This window comes from Narcine bancroftii, chromosome 8 (assembly GCF_036971445.1).
Source record: "Narcine bancroftii isolate sNarBan1 chromosome 8, sNarBan1.hap1, whole genome shotgun sequence".
NCBI classification, from domain to species: domain Eukaryota; kingdom Metazoa; phylum Chordata; class Chondrichthyes; order Torpediniformes; family Narcinidae; genus Narcine; species Narcine bancroftii.
Window position 1 is genome coordinate 73,976,925 of NC_091476.1, and position 18,669 is coordinate 73,995,593.

Genomic DNA, 18,669 nt, shown 5'->3' on the forward strand with positions numbered 1-18,669 from the left:
GCGTTCCCTCCTCGCCGCCCCTCTCACGGCATTCCCTCCTCGCCACCCCTCCCACAGCATTCCCTCCTTGCCGCCCTTCCCAAGGTGTTCCCTCATCGCCACACCTCCCACGGTGCTCTCTTCTAACTGCCCCTTTATCCACTCTTTGCCCCTTTCCTCCTTTCTAACCACTTCTCCTCCTAATCGCCCCTCCCAAGGCAGGATCTCCTCATCACCATTCCCACAGCGCTCCCCCACCCTCACTGCCCCTCCCACAAAAATCCCCCGCCATTGACCCTGCAAAGCCTCTGTGAGACTGTGTCCCGTGAGTGGGAGTGCAGTCTAGGATGGCAGCCCCTGCCCTCCCTCTTTCCCCATCACCTAGGTATTGGTCAGGATCCCTGTCAGTGTGAAATGAGAGCTGTTCAGTGAAAGAACTGACTTCCCCTGAGCCAGAGAACAACTTGTGCCCGACGGCAATCAAAGAGCTGGGGAGGTGACTGTGCAGGAGAGGCAACAGGCTGGCTGGGAAGAGGGGTCTCCACTACCTACCTTGTAGTAGTTAATCAGGTTGAGATACTGCAGGGTGGAGATGACGTCTTCCTTCTTGATGCTGGTGAGCTCGCTGATCTCACTGAGTGGAGAGAGAACATTAACAGGAGGGAGGTTGAAAACCTGGCTGAATGGTGCACTTACAACCACTTCACACTCAATGTCACCAAAACCAAGGAACTGATGGTTGACTTCAGGAAGGGAAAACCAAAGGTCATTGGGGGATCAGAGGTGGGGAGGGTGAGCAAATTTAAATTCCTGGAGTCACTATCTCGGAGGATCTTTCCTGGACCCAACACATCGTGAAGAAAGCCCGTCAGCGCCTCTACTTCCTCGGGAGTTTGCGGGGGTTCAGTATGACACCAGAAACCCTGGCAAATTTCTACAGAGGTGCAGTGAAAAGTGCACTGACTGGCTGCACCACAGTCTGGTACGGGCACACCAATACCACTGAGCGTAAAGCCCTCCAAAAGGTTAGTGAACACCAGGACGTCACAGGCAAAACCCTCCCCTCTATTGAGAACATTGACAGGAAACACAGAGAGCAGCAGCGATCATCAAGGAACCACCCCACCCAGCACATGCTCTGTTCTTGTTGCTGCCATTGGGAGAGAGGTGCAGGGGCCACAAGACTCGCACCCACCAGGTTCAAGAACAGCTGCTACCCCTCCACCATCAGACTCCTCAACGACAAACTCAATTAAGGACTCATTCAAGGCTCCCTCCTCACTGCCTCTCAGACAGCACTCCCTCCTCACCGTCCCTCCCACGCCCTTCCCCCTCACCATCCCAAGGCCCTCCCTCCTCAATAACCCTCCCTTCTCACTGCCCCTCCCTCCTCACCATCCCTCCCTCCTCACTGCCTCTCCCACAGTACTCCACCCCTCCACTCCCCTCTCATAGCGCTCCCTCCTCACTGTCCCTCCCATGGTACTCCTCACCACCCCTCCCACGGTGCTCCCTCCTCAATGTCCCTCCCACGGTACTCCCTCTCACCGCCCATTTCACAGCGCTCCCTCCTCACAGAGACAGGGCACCACTTCTATACTGCCTCTGGGTGTTGGTGACTGAGACACAGACCCAGCTCCGGAACGGACAACGAGTTCCCCATTCTCCAACACAGCCACCCCATTTCCGAACTCACTTGATGGTGATCTGTGGCCGCTCGCCGGTCTCAGACTTCAGCTCCATCAGGATCTCCAGGATGGTCTGGGACCAGTAGCTGCGGTACGACAGCAGCCCCAGATCGGATAGGGGCTTCTCCGGTGTCCCCGTCTTCCCCTCCACCTTTGACAGCTCGTAACCTGGGCAGCACCAAGGGCCATAATCACACACAGGTCAGGCCACCCACCTCAGGGAAGGCATGGTTTGATCTTCAAATCTCATCGCACAAATGGATACAGTCGTTCCTCACCCCAGAGGCTGATGGAGGAGTTGTCCTCACTGGGACTCAATACCCCTCTCTCAGAAACTGGATTCTGGACTTCCTAATGGAATGACCAGGGTCGGTAGCAGAATATTGAACACTGTCACGCTGAGCACAGGTGCACCTCAGGGATGTGCACTCAGCCTGCTCCTGTTCGCGCTACTGACCCACGAATGCATCGTCAGATCCAGCTCTAACAGGGTCATCAAGTTTGTAGATGGCACGACAGTCGTCTCTACAGAGACGAGGTAGAAAATCTCGTGAAATGGGGTGAGAGTAACAACCCGAGACTCAACGTGGACAAGACGAAGGAGATGATCGAGGACTTCAGGAGGACCAGGGACGACCACCCTCCTCTACACATCAACAACTCTGTGGTGGAGAGTGGAGACACCAAGTTCCTTGGAGTTCACTTAACTAGTGACCTATTGAGGACACTCAACTTCTCCTCACTTATCAGGAAGTCATGACAGCGTCCGCACATCCTGAGAAGACTGAGTTGGGTGAGGCTACCAGCCACCATCATGTCAACCTTCTACAGGAGCTCTATCAAGAGCGTCCCTGGCCGGTTGCATTGCAGTGTGGGTACAGTTGCTGCAGAGAAATGGATTGGAGGTCAATCCACAGGAACATAAGAGTGCCAGAGAGGATCATTGGAGTCTCCCTCCCCACCCATCAATGTGATCTACCAGGATCATTGGCTGAAGAGGGCGCACAAAATTGTTGAGGACCCCTTCCACCCTGCATGCAGCATCTTTCAGCTGCTCCCATTGGGGAAGAGATCCAGGAGGATCAGAGCCAGCACCACCAGGCCGAGGAACAGCTTCTTCCCACGGGCAGGGAGAACGCTGAACGACCAAAGGAACTGCTAAAACATCTCTCCAAGATGTCATTATTTATTAATAATACTTATTTATATTTCTTTATGTACTGTACTGTGTATGTCTATCGTTTGACTACACATTTAGTACAGTACCGCACCGAGGACAGAACACTGTTTCGTCAGGTTGGACTTGAACAATTAGACAACAAATAAATTGGAAATTTGACACAAGGATGTGAGAGTTGGGACAAATATATTGTAGGGAGAGGACTGGATAACTACTAGAAGGCAAAGAGCTGGCTACATTGGTGTTGCTCTGGCTGCTGCTGGTGAGTGGAATGTCACAGGGGTCGGCGCTGGACCCACAACACACAGACATAATTTGGAGAAGCGTATCAAAGTCGGCTGCAGACACTAAACTGAGTGGTCACAGAGAGGAACGGATGGGTTACGTGAGTGGGCAACGGTCTAGCATGAGGAGGACAAAGGCAAGCGATGGCAGCATGAGGCTGCGCAGAAGGGAATTGGGAGGGCTTGTGCATGAAACACTAAAGGCTGGTTTGCAGGTGCAGCAGGGTAACAAGAAGGTTAACGGGACAATGGTCCTTCATTGTGAGAGGGATTGGAATTTGAGAGCAGGAAGATTCTGCTGCAATTGTACAGCCTGCACCTGGAGTACTGCAGGCAGTTCAGGTCTCCTTGCTTGAGGCAGGACGTACTGGCTTGGGAGGTGACGCAGAGGTAGTTACCAGGTTGTGTGGGAGACCGGCAGAGCAAGGAATGTTGTGTCAGTGCCGGCAGAGGAGGGGAATGGTGTACTAGTGCAGACAAGGGCAGAGGGGAAGGATACAGCATGGTAACAGGCCCTTTCGGCCCACGGGTCCGTGCCGCCCAATTTACACCCCATTAACCTACACCCCCAGTACATTTTGAACTGTGGGAGGAAACCGGAGCCCCCCTGGGGAAAACCCACACAGACATGGGGAGATCGTTCAGACCCCTTATAGGATTCAAACCCGGGTCTCGATCGCTGGCGCTGTAACAGCATTCTGCTAACTGAGCTGCCCCAAAATCGTTGATTACACCGGACAACAAAGATTTTGCTTTCTGAACACATTTGGGTGCATTTTATGGATTTTAGGCAGCTGATCACAAAAAAGTCATCTTGAAATTTTCCCACCATGTACCGTTTTTTAGATATAACCTATTTTTTTGTTTCCAGTCATATTTTGTCTACTAGTATATTGTCCACAAAGCGGGCAGTTTTGGTCAGTCCAAGCATTGTCTGGGCAGGCTTGGTCAGGATAGATGCAGACAGGCTATAAAAAAGCAGCTCACATATACAGATGCTGTGCATTACATTGAACGCAGGTTGATGCGCACGTTCTTCAGGCAATAGCGCAGTGAATGTGCTTAACGATAACATTTATTGTCTTCAGGAAGATTCAATTAGGCAGAAATGTCTTGTCATTGTTGCAACAGCCACGATACTTTCTGCTATATTTGTGGCGAGTGCAGGTGCCTAACCTTTTATCCGGAATTCCAAAAAATGGCAATCACCAAAATCCGGCACTTTTTTCGGTAGATGGCATCAGCTCATTAACATGGAGTTTGACGCCAAACACGACCCGACATGGCCCTTGCTCAACTCCTGTGTATCCCATTGTGTTCCACGTTGTTAATTAGTGGTACATTACTTTATAGGTACCCTGCCTGTCGAGCATGACCCTCGCTCAGCTCAAGTTGGTCCCGTGTCGTTCTGCTGCTTTATAAGTGCTTCCGAATCTCCTATACTGATGCCCATCCAGCGCTGTGGCGCTTTCAGTTAGCCCGGCGGTGGAGGCTCAATGGCTGTCGTCACTACCTATAATCCCACAAGCAGCTGAAAATGCTGTGCCAGTGCAGGGGAACCGAGGAGGGGGCTGTTCCCCTGGCACTGGTATAGTGGTGGTGGGTTGGGAAGAGTGAGATGGCAGCGCAACTCAGGCAGGCGATGGGGGTGGGGATAAATGGCAGCGCAACTTGGGCGAGCGGGTGGGGGGGGGGGGAAGAGACAGCAGTGCAACTCGGGTGGATTGGCTTAAAAGGACCGCCATTGTCAAATGATTCTGAAATCCAAAAGATTCTAAACAACGGCCGGTGTTCGGTCCCAATGATCCCGGATAAAAGGTAAGGCAAATGTATACACTTAAGGCTCAAAGATGCAGCCTAACTGCACTAATTAAGAAAGCCCATGAGCTCTATTTCAGTTGTAAAATTAGTGACCAAGACAAACCCTGGGCTCCTCACATTTGTTGTGCCATGTGTACAGTCAAGCTGAGAGCTTGGCTCAGCATCATTATGTGATTAAGCAGGCCTATAGGATGCTGGGCTTCATTAATAGGGGGGACTGAGTTCAAGAGTTGAGAGGTCATGGATGCAACTCTACAAATCTCTGGTGAGACCCCACTTGGAGAATTGTGTTCAGTTCTGGTTGCCTCATTACAGGGAGGATGTGGACGCTGTGGAGAGGGGGCAGAGGAGATTCACCAGGATGTTGTCTGGAATGGGAAACGAGTCTCTTGAGGCAAGGTTACCAGAGCTGGGACTTTTCTCTCTGGGGCAAAGAAGGATGAGAGGAGACTTGATCAAAGTCGACAAGATTCTGAGCGGCATTGATAGGGTGGACAGCGAGCACCTGTTTCCCAGAACGGGAGTAGCAAACACCAGAGGATGTCTGTACAAAGTGAAGGGAGGGAAGTTCAGAGGTAAGTATTTTTTGACAGAGTTGTGGGGGCCTGTAATGACTTTCCGGGGTGGCGGTGGAGGCTGGAACATTTAAGAGACTCTTAGATATACATATGGATGAAAGAAAAATAGAGATTTATGGGGTAGGGAGGGTTTAATTATTTTTTAAAGGAATATATGGGCCAGCACAACATTGAGGGCCAAAGGGCCTGTACTGTTCTATGTTGAATTCAATAAAAGTTAGTTTAATATTTCTCCAACTTTCGATGTGATACAGCAAATCTGAAATTATCTTTGTGTTCAGCTTGAAGTTGTTGATTAGAATTCCCAATTTTTGTTCAAGAAGCCAACCTTTCGAAAAAAATTTGTCACCCAGTGTTATTACTCCAAAGACGAATCAGAAAGACATGTCACTTACTGAATTCAATCAGCAGTTTTCCATATCCTCTCCTCTGATACGGGGGTAGTGTTAAAATACAGGCAACATTGTAATCCTCTGTCGACTCTTTCTCCTAAGTAGGCAAGAAACACCTTGATAAATAAAAACTGTCCCAAACGGCAGGTGCCGGGAGAACGAAGAGGCGGCGGGACTCTGCGGGCCAGGCAGAGGGATGGTCTGTCAGCGTTTTGGGTCAGGATCTTGACAAGACTCCAGTAGGAAGGGGGTGATATCATTAACGCAGAGGAGCAGAAAGAGTGGGGAGGGGTCAAGAAGTGATGGGGTACAGGACAGGTGAGGGAGGTGGAGGGTCAGGGACAGAACATTTGGAGGAATGGGTTAGTGATGATGAATGGCCAGCAGGGGGTGATGGGCCAAAGGACCTGCTCATGACTTGGGACAGGCCAGTCGAGCCCATTCAATCTTCATCAGTGATCCAAGTCATTCACTCGGGGAGGGGAGGGGGAAGAGAAAGGAAAGGGGAGAGAGAAAGGGAGGGGGAGAGAGAGGGGAGGGATGAAGGGGAAGGGAAAGAGAGGGGAGGGGAGACAGAGAGAGGGGAGGCCAAGGGGGAGGAGGAAAGGTTGCAAGCAGGGTTTGTTGGGTCGAGGTGAGGGGCAGGATGGCGAGAAGAGCGGTGGCAAGGTGTGGGGGTGCCTGGCTCGCAGCGAGAGCTGCAGACATGCTCCCTACCTTGGAGAAGTAGCCGACAATGTGGAAACCTTTGCAGTCGTACTCTGTCATGACGTAGAAGAGGAAGGGATCGGTGTCGTAGTACAGGGTCTTGTGGTCCAGGAAGCACTTGGCCAGCAGGCACAGGTTCTGAGAGTAGTTCTGTTGGCAACCAGAAAAGAGAGGATGAACGAGTAGATGAGGCTCCCCCTTGCACACCCAACCTCCTTCCCTCACCCTGCAGCCTTCCCTTTCCCTACCCCCACCTTCAGGGTGTGGGTCAGAGCAGACCTGAGGGGTATCTTCCCAACACAATGGGCAGTGGGTGTGTGGCGAACAGGCTGCTGGAGGTCTCGGGTGCTGCTAATAACGCTTCAATATGATTCTAACAGGGAGGTGGACAAGAAGAGGTTTTGAGGGTATGGATTGGATGCAGGTCCTTCTCAGAAGAGAACTGTGGGAGGGGTGTTGAGAAGGGATCACCATGGTAGGGCAGTGAGGTGGGCGCACCATGGGAGGGATGATAAGGAGGGAGGGCAATGGGAGGGGTGGTGAGGAAGGAGGGGCAGTGAGGAGGGAGCGCCGTGGGAAGGACAGTGAGGAGGAAGAGCTATGGGAGGGGCATTGAGGGAGCGCTATGGGAGGGGTGGTGAGGAGGATGGGGCAGTGAGGAGAGCACCGTGGAAGGGATGATAAGGAGGGAGGGCTATGGGAGGGGTGGTGAGGATGGAAGGGCAGAGAGAAAAGAGGGGCGGTGAGGAGGGAGCGCTGTGGGAGGGGCAGTGAGGAGGAAGGGGCATGGGAGGGGCGTTGAGGGAGGGGTGGTGAGGATGGGGCAGTGAGGAGGAAGGGCCATGGGAGGGGCGTTGAGGGAGTGCTGTGGGAGGGGTGGTGAGGAGAATTCATTAAATTGACAGAGGCACCGCCAGTCAAAGCAAATAGAGTCAACTGGTCATCTGAGAGCAACTGTGTGTAAATTAGTTCCCCCTCGGACCACATTACAGTTTCCCACATTGTGAAGAAGTACCGAACTGCCTGCAAATTACTTTGGAATAGATTGTAGTTGTAAGCAACCCTGGAGAAATCTATTTCTCTTCTTTCTTCACCTCCAGTAGGCCTGACCCATTGAACATTGCAGTGCAGAAAAACAAGCCCCCTTCTAGTCTGTGCCAAACCATTATTCTGCCTAATCCCACTGACCTGTATCCAATCCATACCCCACCCATACATATACCTGTCAAAATTCTTCTTAAATATTAAAATTGAGCCTGCATTCACCACCTCAGTTTGTTCCGCACCCCCACCACTCTCTGTGTGAAGATGTTCCCCCTAAACTTTTCCCCTTTCACCCTGAACCCATGTCCTCTGGTTTGTAAATCACCCACCCTCAGTGGGAAAAGCCAACCTACATTTACTCTGTCTGTCCAAATACCTCGATCAAATTTCCCCTCATTCTTCTGCGCTGCAACCTGTTTAACCTTTCCCTGTAACTCCGTTCCTGATGTCCTAGTAAATCTTCTCTGCCCTCTTTCAATTTTATTGATCTCTTTCCTTTAGTTGGGCCTGGTTGGGACCGGTCCCAGAGAAACAGACAGAAATGGTTTTTAGACTATAATGTCTGGAAAATCGTGGAAAAAATTAGCATAATTACTGCCCGTGTGGCCGTTCACACTAGGTGCCTTTTTAGACTTCAAGGACCTGAATGCAACAGTCCCGGGGGTTGGACGTGCAGAAGAGTGGACGACCATCAACTAATTTTTCAGTACGATTTACACTGCAGGCTTCCTCCAAAACGTTGTAGGGGTCCTGCAGGATAAATTGCAGGGCCAGGAATTGACTCAGAATCCCTGCACATTCCTTTTAGACGGCCCATGCAGCGGCAGAATTTCTCCATTGTGCCGTTACATGCTTGCAGTCTGAAAACCCCAAGGGACAGGTTTTACCTTATTTTTTCTGCCATCGATTTCAAAGAAGGAAATGGTTCCTTTCCTGTAGATCTCGTTCCCCGGAGGATGCCGCAGGTTGCACTTGGTCTGAGGGAGAGGAGCAGATGGCAGTGGCGTGGTGAGAAATGGCATCGCCGACGGTTCAGGTGGAGGTCTGGTGAACCTCTCCCTCCGCACACCCCCGACCCCCGCTCCCCCCACCCCGGCTCTGACCCCTTGGCTCACACCTGACCACTCCTCGAAAGTGTACCGCCCTTCCAATCTCCACCCATAGAACATTACAGCATGGAAACAGGCCTTTCTAGTCAGTGCCAAATTATTTTTTTGCCTAGTCCCACTGACCTGCTCCCATTCCATATTCCTCCCTACCCCTCCCCATCCATGAACCTGTCCAGATTCTTCTTCAATGTCAAAATTGAGCCCGCATTCACCACCTCAGCTCGTTCCACACTCCTACCGCTCTTTGTGTGTTCCCCCTAAACTTCTCCCCTTTCACCCTTAACCCATGTCCTCTGGTTTGTATCTCACCCACCCTCAGTGGGAAAAGCCAACCTACATTTACTCTATCTCTCCCCCTCATAATTTTAAATACCTCGATCAAATCTCCCCTCATTCCTCTATGCTCCAGAGAATAAAGTCCGTACCTGTTTAACCTTTCCCTGTAACTCAGTTCCTGAAGTCTCGGCAACATCTTAGTAAATCTTTTCTGCCCTCTTTCTATCTTATTGGTATCTTTCCTGTAGTTCAGTGACCAAAACGTCACACCATGGGTTGGGTCAGAGAACGTCCTCTGCGGCTGTGAGGACAGGTGGTTGGAACCCCCGACTCCGGGGGAAGGGAAGGGATGGGTTTTGTATGCCGAGGACTCTGCCCAATTGGGAAACTCTAGCCTCGGAGACATGAGGTTGCAGGGTAGAGGCAAAAGGGGCTTTAGTGATTTTCCCACAGTTAGAAATAGATGAGATTGGGAATTAAAAGGTTATTGTATGAGAAGTGTTTGATGGCTCTTGGCCTGGACTCATTGGAATTTAGGAAAATGGGGGGGGGGGGGGATCCCATTGAAACATTTTGAATGTGTTAAAAGGCGTGGACCGAGTAGGTGTAGAAAGGTTATTTCCCATGGTGGGAGAGTCTAGGACAAGTGGAATTTGTTGCCACAGGTGGTTGCCATAGACATTGATAAGTTACTGATTAGCCAGGGTATCAATGGCTATGAGGAGAAGGCCACAGTGGGGCTCTGGGAAAATGAATTAAATGGTGCAGAAGACTCAATGGACTGAATGGCCTATTTCTTTTGTCTTATGGACCCAAAATTAGAGCACGGGTAATATACTTGTGTAATACCCCGCCATTTAACATGAGCTGATCCATTTTCCCCACTCAGCCCCACTGCTCAGCCTTCTCCCCATAACCTGGCTAATCAAGAACCTGTCAATCTCTGCCTTAAATACGCCCGATGACCCGGCCTCCACAACTGCCCGTGGCAACAAATTCCACAGATTCACCGCCCTCTGGCTGAAGAAATCCCTCCGCACCCCTGTTCTGAAGCGGACATCCCTCAATCCTCTTGTCCCGGACTCTCCCAACTGTGGGAGAAACTCAGGAGGTTACGCAGCATCCAGAGGAACTGGAGGGTAAACCAACGTTTCGTCCCTGGGTCCTTCGTCGGGTATAGAGAAGGTGAGGTCCAAAAGTCTGAACTGCTTGGGGATTGGGTCAGTCCAGATTTTCTGGATTCTTTTAAAATTCCAAGTTTAGGGAAGAATAAAGAAGAGGTGACCATTTGTTCATCAGCGAATACAGAGCACTTCATTTATCAAACGAGCAGTGTTTAAGAAAAATATAATCAACAAGCATGCTTGCATGCTACTGCTGTGCATGGCACTCAAAAGCTTGGTAAATTTTTGAAAATTTGAGAGGTTTCGAGAAGTCCATATTTCTCGGTGGACCGGATTTCTGGCATCCGGATGTTTGGATTTTGACTGTATTTGCCAAGGACAAAGGGCTCAGGCCTGAAATATCAATTACCCTTTACTTCCTATGGATGTGTCCGGCTGGGTTTCTCCAGTGCCTCTGTGTGTCACGTTTGATCTCAGAATCTACAGATCTTCTTGTTTAACCTTCTCTCCACAGACCTTTTAAACTTTCCAGTTGTGTTCCGCACACCCACTGCCCTCGGTCATGTGGAGATACCTTCTGCTTGGGTCTCCTTCCCTTCTCATTTTAAAGTTGTGCCCTTCCGAAATTTAGACGCTCCCCCACCCTGGGAAGAGATGGTGACCGTCGACTTCATCTGTGCCCCTCATGATTTGATAAACCCCCCGACTGCACTTGCTGGAATTTAGAAGAATGAGAGGGGAATCTTATAGAAACGTATACAATTATGAAAAGCATGGGATAAGATAGAGGTTGGTAAGTTGTTCCCATGTGACGGGGAGGGGGAGGGGGAGACCGGAACGAGGGGACATAGCCTCAAGATTCAGGGGAGTAGATTTAGGACGGAGATGAGGAGGAACTGCTTTTCCCTGGGGGGGGGGGGGGAGTGAATCTGTGGCATTCACTGCCTATTGAGGTAATGGAGACGACCTCAGTAAATATATGTTCGACAAGGTTGGATAGTCGGGGAATTAAGGGATATGGGGAAAAGGCAGGAGATGAGCCTCTCATCAGATCAGCCGTGATCTCAATGAATGGCAGGGCAGAGCCTAACGGGCCAGGTGGCCGACTCCTGTTCCTTTCCTTGCGTTCTTATGACCCACAGTCTCTCCCTATAACTTGAGCCCGCCCACTCCTGGCAATCGAGGGATTATGGAAACAATGCAGAGAAAAAAATATATACCAGGGAAAGAGATCAATCTAGAATCGGTAGATTGACCGATCATGGAAGGTCAAAACTCTGCCCCCTTGGCCCTGCACGTTTGGGTGTCACATTTGGCCCCAACATCTTCAGATTTTCTTGTTTGACTCCATATTCTGGAGAGACTGAGGGAGCAGGAATTAAAGGGGTAATGTCCACAGGTGAGGGGTTGTGCCTGGAGTAAAACGCGACACCGTGGTTGAAGTAAAAACACAATGCTGGAGAAACTCAGCGGGTCGACCCCTCCCAATGCCCCGACCACGGACTCTCACCTTGGCCTTGACCGCCTGCCCATCTGTGCTCCTGATGCCCCTCCCATCATTGCTCCCAACACCCAGACTACCCTCCCGTCTGAGCTCCCAATACCGTGACAGATCGCCCATCAGAGCTCCTGACACCGACCCTTCCATAGAATGCTACAGCACAAAAAAACAGGCCATTCGGCCCCTCTAGCCTGTGCCGACCAACATCTCACTAATCCCCCTGATCTGCTCCCACCCCATAACCCTCCAGGTCTCTCCCATCCATGTATCTATTCTTAAAACACACAATCGATCCCACATTCACTGCATTAGATGCCAGCTCATTCCACACAACCACTACTCTCTGAGTGAAGAACTTTCCCCCTAATGTTCCCTCTAAACCTTTCACCCTTCCTCTTAAAATTATAACCTCTCACATTTATCTCCCCCAATCTAAGTGGAAAGAGCCTACTCACATCCACTCTGTCTCTACCCCTCATAATCTGTAAACCTCTATCAAATCTCCTCTCATTCTTCTATGCTCCAGGGAATAAAGTCCCAACCTATTTAACCACTCCCTGAAACTCAGTTCCTGAAGTTTGTCAAGATCCTAGTAAATCCTCTCTGCCCTCTTTCAAACTTACTGATATCCTTCCTGTAGTTCAGTGCCCAGAACTGAACATAATATTCCAAATTTGGCCTCACCAATGTCTTAAACAACTTCAACCTAACATCCCAACTCCGAGACTCAATACTTTGATTAATAAAGGCTAAGATGCCAAAAGCTTTCTTTACAACTCTGAACACCTGTGATGACACCCCACCCCACCTTCAGGAACCTTCTGTATTCCCAGATCCCTCTGCCCCTCCGCACTCCTCAGTGCCTGCCCATTCGAGCTCCCAATGCTTCGAAACACGGAGGTACTTTATGCAGTCCATAAGCAGTGTGCGTGTAATAGTCCATCCCCTAAACTTTGCCCAAAAAATTGGTCCACAAAATTCGATGACGACACACATATATACGGTAAGAGGTGGATAAGGGAGGGATGGCAAACACGGGTAAGGAGCCAGGGTGCAGGGTAGAGAGTTCCAAGACCCAACGGCTCATCTGTCTCCTTCCCCACTCACCAGGTGCCTCTGCAGGCACTTGAGGCTCTTCAGGTACTTGAGGCAGAACTCGCAGAGGTAGAGGACGGGCAGGGACGTCAGTTCCTGGGGGTAGGGCGAGAAGTACCAGGGCTTCAAGCGATGCCGGCCAAGCTCGATGCATTCGATGTTCTTCATCCGTGTGACGATGTCATCGTGGCTTCTGTCCGACACCAGGCTGCCCGTCATGCGGGGTGCCGAGGGAATTCCGTCTGAGCTGTCCTGGGAGTCCTGCCGATGGGAGGGGAGGCGTCAGGAGGGGAGGGGAGGGGAGGGGAGGCCTTGGCTTTCAGAAGGGAAGGTAGGGACACCTTTAATTCCGAGGAGACAGTTAGAAGTGGAAGGCAGTTGGACGTTCCATGATGTCACCAGTGCCGTCACTGTGACATCACGAGGGAGGGGATGGACAGGGAGAGAGGGGATGGATGGTGGGGAGGGACGGGATGGGGGAGGGAGGAAATGGATGGAGGAGGGAGGAGATTGGCGGGGAGAGAATGGATGGGGGGATGGATGGAGAAAGGCGAGGATGGACGGGGAGGAAGAGGATGGATAGGGGAGGGGGGAAGTTAAGGAGGGGATGGGGGAAGGAGGGGATGGATGGGATGGAGGGGGAAAGGAGGGGATCGACAGGGAGGGAGATGATGGATGGCAGGAGGGACGGGGGAGGGGAAGGACGGGGAGGGAATAGCAGGAGGGAGAGGATGGATGGAAAGAAGGGGGGAAGTAGGGGATGGACGGGGAGGGAGGGTGTATCGCATCAGAGAGCCTTTGCCGAGGGCGTTGGGGCAGAAATGGTCTGTGCCGGGGTCCCTTCTCCAAACCGGCAGCCCTCGTCAATCCCCCTCACCTCTTCCCTCTCCTTCCGTGCTGTCAGTGTCACGGTTAGCACAGTGCTGATACAGGGCCTGCTGGAAGTCCCATCTGAAAGCTAGAACCACGAACAATGTGACCCTCCCTTCTCGCTGCCCCTCCGTGAGTATCGACATCCCATACCTAACGCACACCTTGAGGGTGGGGCTCCAGCCACTATTCCCAGGTGAGAGATCAGGGTGGGGGGAATTTCTTACCTCATCAGTCCCCAAGCAGTTGGCCTTCCTCTTCCTCCCCACCACTGCTGGAACCGGCCTCCTAGCTGAACCATTCTGCTGGAAGAAAAGGTAAAGTCTCCTGTCAAATACCCGCCCTGCTCTCTGTTTTACCATCAGAAGGCACTCATACAACATGAGCAGGAGACGGGTGTCAGGGATCTGTCTGGGTCCGGGGCTTTAATGAGGGAGGGGCGCGGGACTGATTGGGGCAGATTCTCAGAGAGAGGATGGAGTATGGGACTGAGGGTTAGGTCACTTCTGGAGTGGACTGCCAGGAACTTGGTGCTCTCTGCTACTGAGCTATTCATGTGTCATGGAAGATGGTCAATGATCGTTCTCCTGAGGTCCACGATCATCTAGTCTTGTCCACATTCAGGTTGTTATTCTCCCACCATTTCACAAAATTTTCCACCTCTTTTGCAGCACAGTTGGCACAACACTGTTACTGTGCCAGCGACCTGGGCTCAAAATCCCGTGCTGTCTGTAAGGAGTTTGTTCATTCCTCTCGTGTCCGTGTGGGTTTTCCCTGGGGGCTCCGATTTCCTCCCACACTTCAAAACATTGGGGATAATTGGGGCAGCAGGACCTCACGGGCCAGAGGGGCCTGTTACCGTGCTGTTTGTGTTAATTTAAATATTTCTGCAGTGTGACTCATCATTGTTGCTGATGACTGTCGAGTCATCTGCAAACATGATGACTTGGGAGGGATCTGGAGATACAGGAGTGGACTGAGCCCGCAGCCCTGAGGCGCGCCAGTGCTCAGTGTTGACGGTGCGTGACGTTTTATTGCCGACCCCGACAGACTTTCTGTGGGGAAGTCCAGAATCCAGTTGCGGAGAGGGGTGTTGAGGACTGGCTTCTCCACCAGCTGTGTTAAATGCCGAGCTGAAGTCGCTGAACAGCAGCCTGGCATGTGAGGTGTTGATCTCCAGGTGTGTCAGGATCGAGCGGAGGGGTCAAAGCTGTAAAGTAATCAGTGCAACGGTTCCGCCTGTAGGCGAATTGAAACGGTCCAGCATCCCTGGGAAGTTCGCTTCGATACATTCCACCACCAGTCACTCGAAGCATTTGATAACGGTGGAGGTCAATGTCACAGGGCGGTCATCATCGAGGCCTCTCGGGGATGGGCCAGTGGTCCATCTGGCTCGAGCATCCCTATGATCCAGGGCTTTAAAGGGAAGCAGAAAAAGGAAGGGGTGGTCTTTCAAAGAAAGAGGATAGGGTGTGAGACTGGGGGGAGTTCAAGGAAAAGAGCAGAGAGGTCCCTACCTCTCAACCACATCCCATGACCTTGTTACGTCTGCCCTCCCTGTTTATCCACCTATCCCTTAACCCAGGAGTGGCCAACCTTTTAATTTTTAATTTAGACATACAGCACGGTCACAGCTCACGAGTGCGTTCCAAGGGTGTGAGTTAACTGGGCAGCATGGACTCACAGCCCAACATGGCCTATGACCATGGTGTAGGTCTACATTAAAAGGTTGGCCACCCCTGGGTTAAGGGATAGGTGGATAACAGGGAGGGCAGACGTAACAAGGTCATGGTATGTGGTTGAGAGGAGCAGAGACGAAAGGTGAGACACCTCCGAAGACCAAAGGAAGGTTTGTGAAAGGTTACTGTGGAACAAGTCATCAACCACACCCCTGCCCCTCCCTCCGCCCCACCCAAACTGACACTCACCTGGGCATACACAGGCGTCGGGATCTCCGGGGCTGCGGCCACGGGAGTTGCTGGGGAGCACTGGGTGGCGAGGGAAACAGCTTCCAATTTCCTTTTCTGTGAGGAAAAATACAGCAGATCTTGCTCAAAAGAAGAAGGAAAATAACCTACGCTTCAAAATGCAAACCCCTCCATCCCCCTGCATTTTCCACGTTGGGAGGACGAAGGAGGAAGGGAGGGGTTGTCAAAGCTGGGGGGGTGGGTAACTGGGTGGTGGGGGGGGGCGAGTGATGGGTCAGTCCCCTTCCTCGGGAGCCTTGCACCACCAGATAGTGGGCAGCTGTGAGGTCTCCTCCCCTTGGCCTCTTAGTCTCCAACACAAGAATTAACCCTTTCTTGTCTAGGATGCTCACAAACAGCTTGAGACACACCAGGCCAGCGTAGGGACCCCGTCTCCAATGGGTTGATGACACTTGGAAACCCAGAAAACCATCTATCCTTCCCCCGCCACTCCCCCCAATGAAGGGCTCAAACCCAAAACGATGATTATGTATAAAGGACGCTGTTTGACCTGCTGAGATAATCCAGCATCATGTTTTTAATTCAACTACAGTGCCTACAGACTTTCCTGTTTCACTTCTATTCCCCCCTCCTCTACTCACCATCTATCCTCCACAGCTCATCTCTCTCTCCCCCCTGCCTGCCTACATGCCTTCCTGAAGGGCTCAAGCCCCGTTAAAGGTACATAAGCGGGTCGCAGGGATGGCGCGGTTGGTGCCATGATGTTACAGTGCCAGCGACTGGGAATCCGGTGAGGTCCATGAGGTGCTTGTACCTTCTCCTCGTGTCTACATGGGCTTCCTCCAGGGATCCCCCCCCTCCCCCCACCATTCAGAAAAACGTACCGGGATTGATATGGCGGCACGTGCTTGTAGGCCAAAAGGGCCTGTTACCGCGCAGTAAGCCTAAATTTTTAAAAAGTATATAAAGTACACTGTGTGACCTGGTGAGTGTAATTTATTAAATTTAGACGTGCAGGACGATAACTGGCCTTTCTGGCCCACAAGCCCATGCTGCCCAATTGACCTCCAACACCCGGTATGTTTCGAACGGTCCCCTGGACGAAACCCTTGCAGACATGGGGAGAACATATAAATTCCTTATAGACAGCGCGGGATTCAAACCCCGATCTCTGGCGCCATTTATAGCGCTGCACTAACCGTGCCGTCCTGTTTCTCTGGCATTTCTTACCAACTACCTGCCCAGCCCTGGATCGGTGCCCACCACACTTCCTGACCCTTAGACCCACTCAGAGAACAGGGCCACACCCTCTTAGACGAGAGGCTGCAGTGAGCAGAAACCGAGAGGGAAGCGGCAGATGCCAGAACCGTGAGCGAAGAAATGAGCAGCCAGAGTGGACTTGGAAAGCCACGCAGAGTCCATGGGGAGGTATGGTTGGTCCACATTTTGGGTCGGGACCCCTTTATCAAAGTAAAACTGGGGTCATATTACATACGGAAAAGGAGCAAGAAACTGGGGAAGGGGGGATGGGCCCGGGGAGGGAGAAGGCGAATGCAATGTTGGTGTTCATACCTAGAATGGATGTGACCAATGCAAGCCTTACATCAGTGGAGTGCAAACTATTGGAGAAGATTCTTAAGGATGGGATTTATGAGCATTTGGAGATGGCCAGTCTACTCGGGGATAGACGGTGTGAGCTTATGAGGGGAAGGTCATGCCTTATGAGTGAGTTTTTTGAGGAGGTAACAAAAGAAATTGATGAGGGTAGGGCAGTAGGTGTGGCCGACATGAATTTGACAAGGTCCCCATGAGGATTGGGAACCTTGGCTGTGCAGATTAAGAACGGTAAGCAGAGAGTAGTATTCCGCCTAGAGGTCGGCGACGAGCAGAGGGGCTGCGGGGATCTATTCTGAGGACCCCACCCCGGCTCTTTGTGATTTTGGATTAAGATGCGGAAGGATGACACGGAGGCTGGAGGGGTTGCTGAAGGTTACAACAGGATGCAGAGTTGGGCGGAAAAGTGGCAGATGGAGTTTTTTTTTACACAGAGAGTTGTGGGGGCCTGGGATGCCTTGCCAGGAGTGGTGGTGGAGGCTGGAACCTTAGGGGCATTTAAGAGACCCGGGGGAAAGAAAAATAGAGAGTTACAAGGGTTTAATATTTTTTGGGTAGGTATATATGGGTCGGCACAACTTTGAGGGGCGAAGGGCCTTTACGGCTGTAATGTTCTATGTGGCTTTGCAAGGCACTGGTGAGGCCTCATAGAGTACGGGGTACAGTTTTGGGGTGCTTAATTAAGAAAAGATGTGCTGGTATTGGAGAGAAGATTCACAAGAATGATTTCTGGAACTTTGGGTCTGGACTCCTTGGAGTTCAGAAGAATGGGGGGAGGGGGGAACCTCATAGAAGCATTTGAAATGTTGAAAGCCCTGGACTAAGTAGATGAGGCAAAGTTGTTTCACATGGCAGGGAAGTTGAGGACAAAAGGGCTCAACAAGAACAAAGAGTCACGCAAGAATTTCTTTAGCCAGAGGGCAGTGGACCTCTGGAATTTGCTGCCACGCGTGACTGTGGAGGCCAAGTCATTGGGTGTATTCAAGGTAGAAACTGACAGGTCGTTGGATTTATTTAAGGTAGAAATTGACAGGTATCAGAATAGTCAGGGTAACAAAAGATACCGGGAGAAGCGGGGCTGAGTGAGAAAAGGGATCAGCTCATGATTGAATGGCAGAGCGGACTCGACGGGCCAAATGGCTGTCTCTGCTCCTCTATCTTATGGTCTGAGGTCATAGGGCATTGGCCAGAGGGTGGGAGAGATGGAGAGACAGGTGGAAGGGAGAGAACTCTAGGAAAGGCTGGGTGGGGGTAATGAAGAAACAGAGGTGGGAACCATCCAAAATTGGAAATATAGATGTAGGGTTGAAGGGTATCCAGGAGGAACAGAATGTGTTGCTCATGGTTCACCCTGACTTTGGATGAGGCAGTGGGCAGACATGTCTGTGTGCAAATGGTTGGGGAGGGGGGAGCTGGTTGGGGACAGAGACCAGGTGTACAGCAAAGATCATCCTAATTTTCACCCATTCGGTTACTGA

General features: G+C 51.3%; 1 protein-coding gene across 6 annotated transcripts in view; it reads right to left on the reverse strand.

The window, feature by feature from the left end:
* The window catches only part of LOC138740876 (histone acetyltransferase KAT5), a 39,632-nt gene that overhangs the window by 3,181 nt on the left and 17,782 nt on the right, over positions 1-18,669 (reverse strand). For 5 of the 6 annotated variants that reach the window (XM_069894135.1, XM_069894134.1, XM_069894133.1 and 2 more), the window contains 8 exons: positions 15,578-15,673; positions 13,877-13,954; positions 12,792-13,040; positions 8,562-8,651; positions 6,640-6,780; positions 5,926-6,019; positions 1,676-1,835; positions 532-613 (listed from right to left, as the gene is read on the reverse strand). In XM_069894135.1, coding sequence (XP_069750236.1) covers positions 532-613; positions 1,676-1,835; positions 5,926-6,019; positions 6,640-6,780; positions 8,562-8,651; positions 12,792-13,040; positions 13,877-13,954; positions 15,578-15,673 — 990 coding nt within the window. The remainder of the gene's footprint in view (positions 1-531; positions 614-1,675; positions 1,836-5,925; positions 6,020-6,639; positions 6,781-8,561; positions 8,652-12,791; positions 13,041-13,876; positions 13,955-15,577; positions 15,674-18,669) is intronic. The other variant, XM_069894132.1, reaches the window with a different exon arrangement.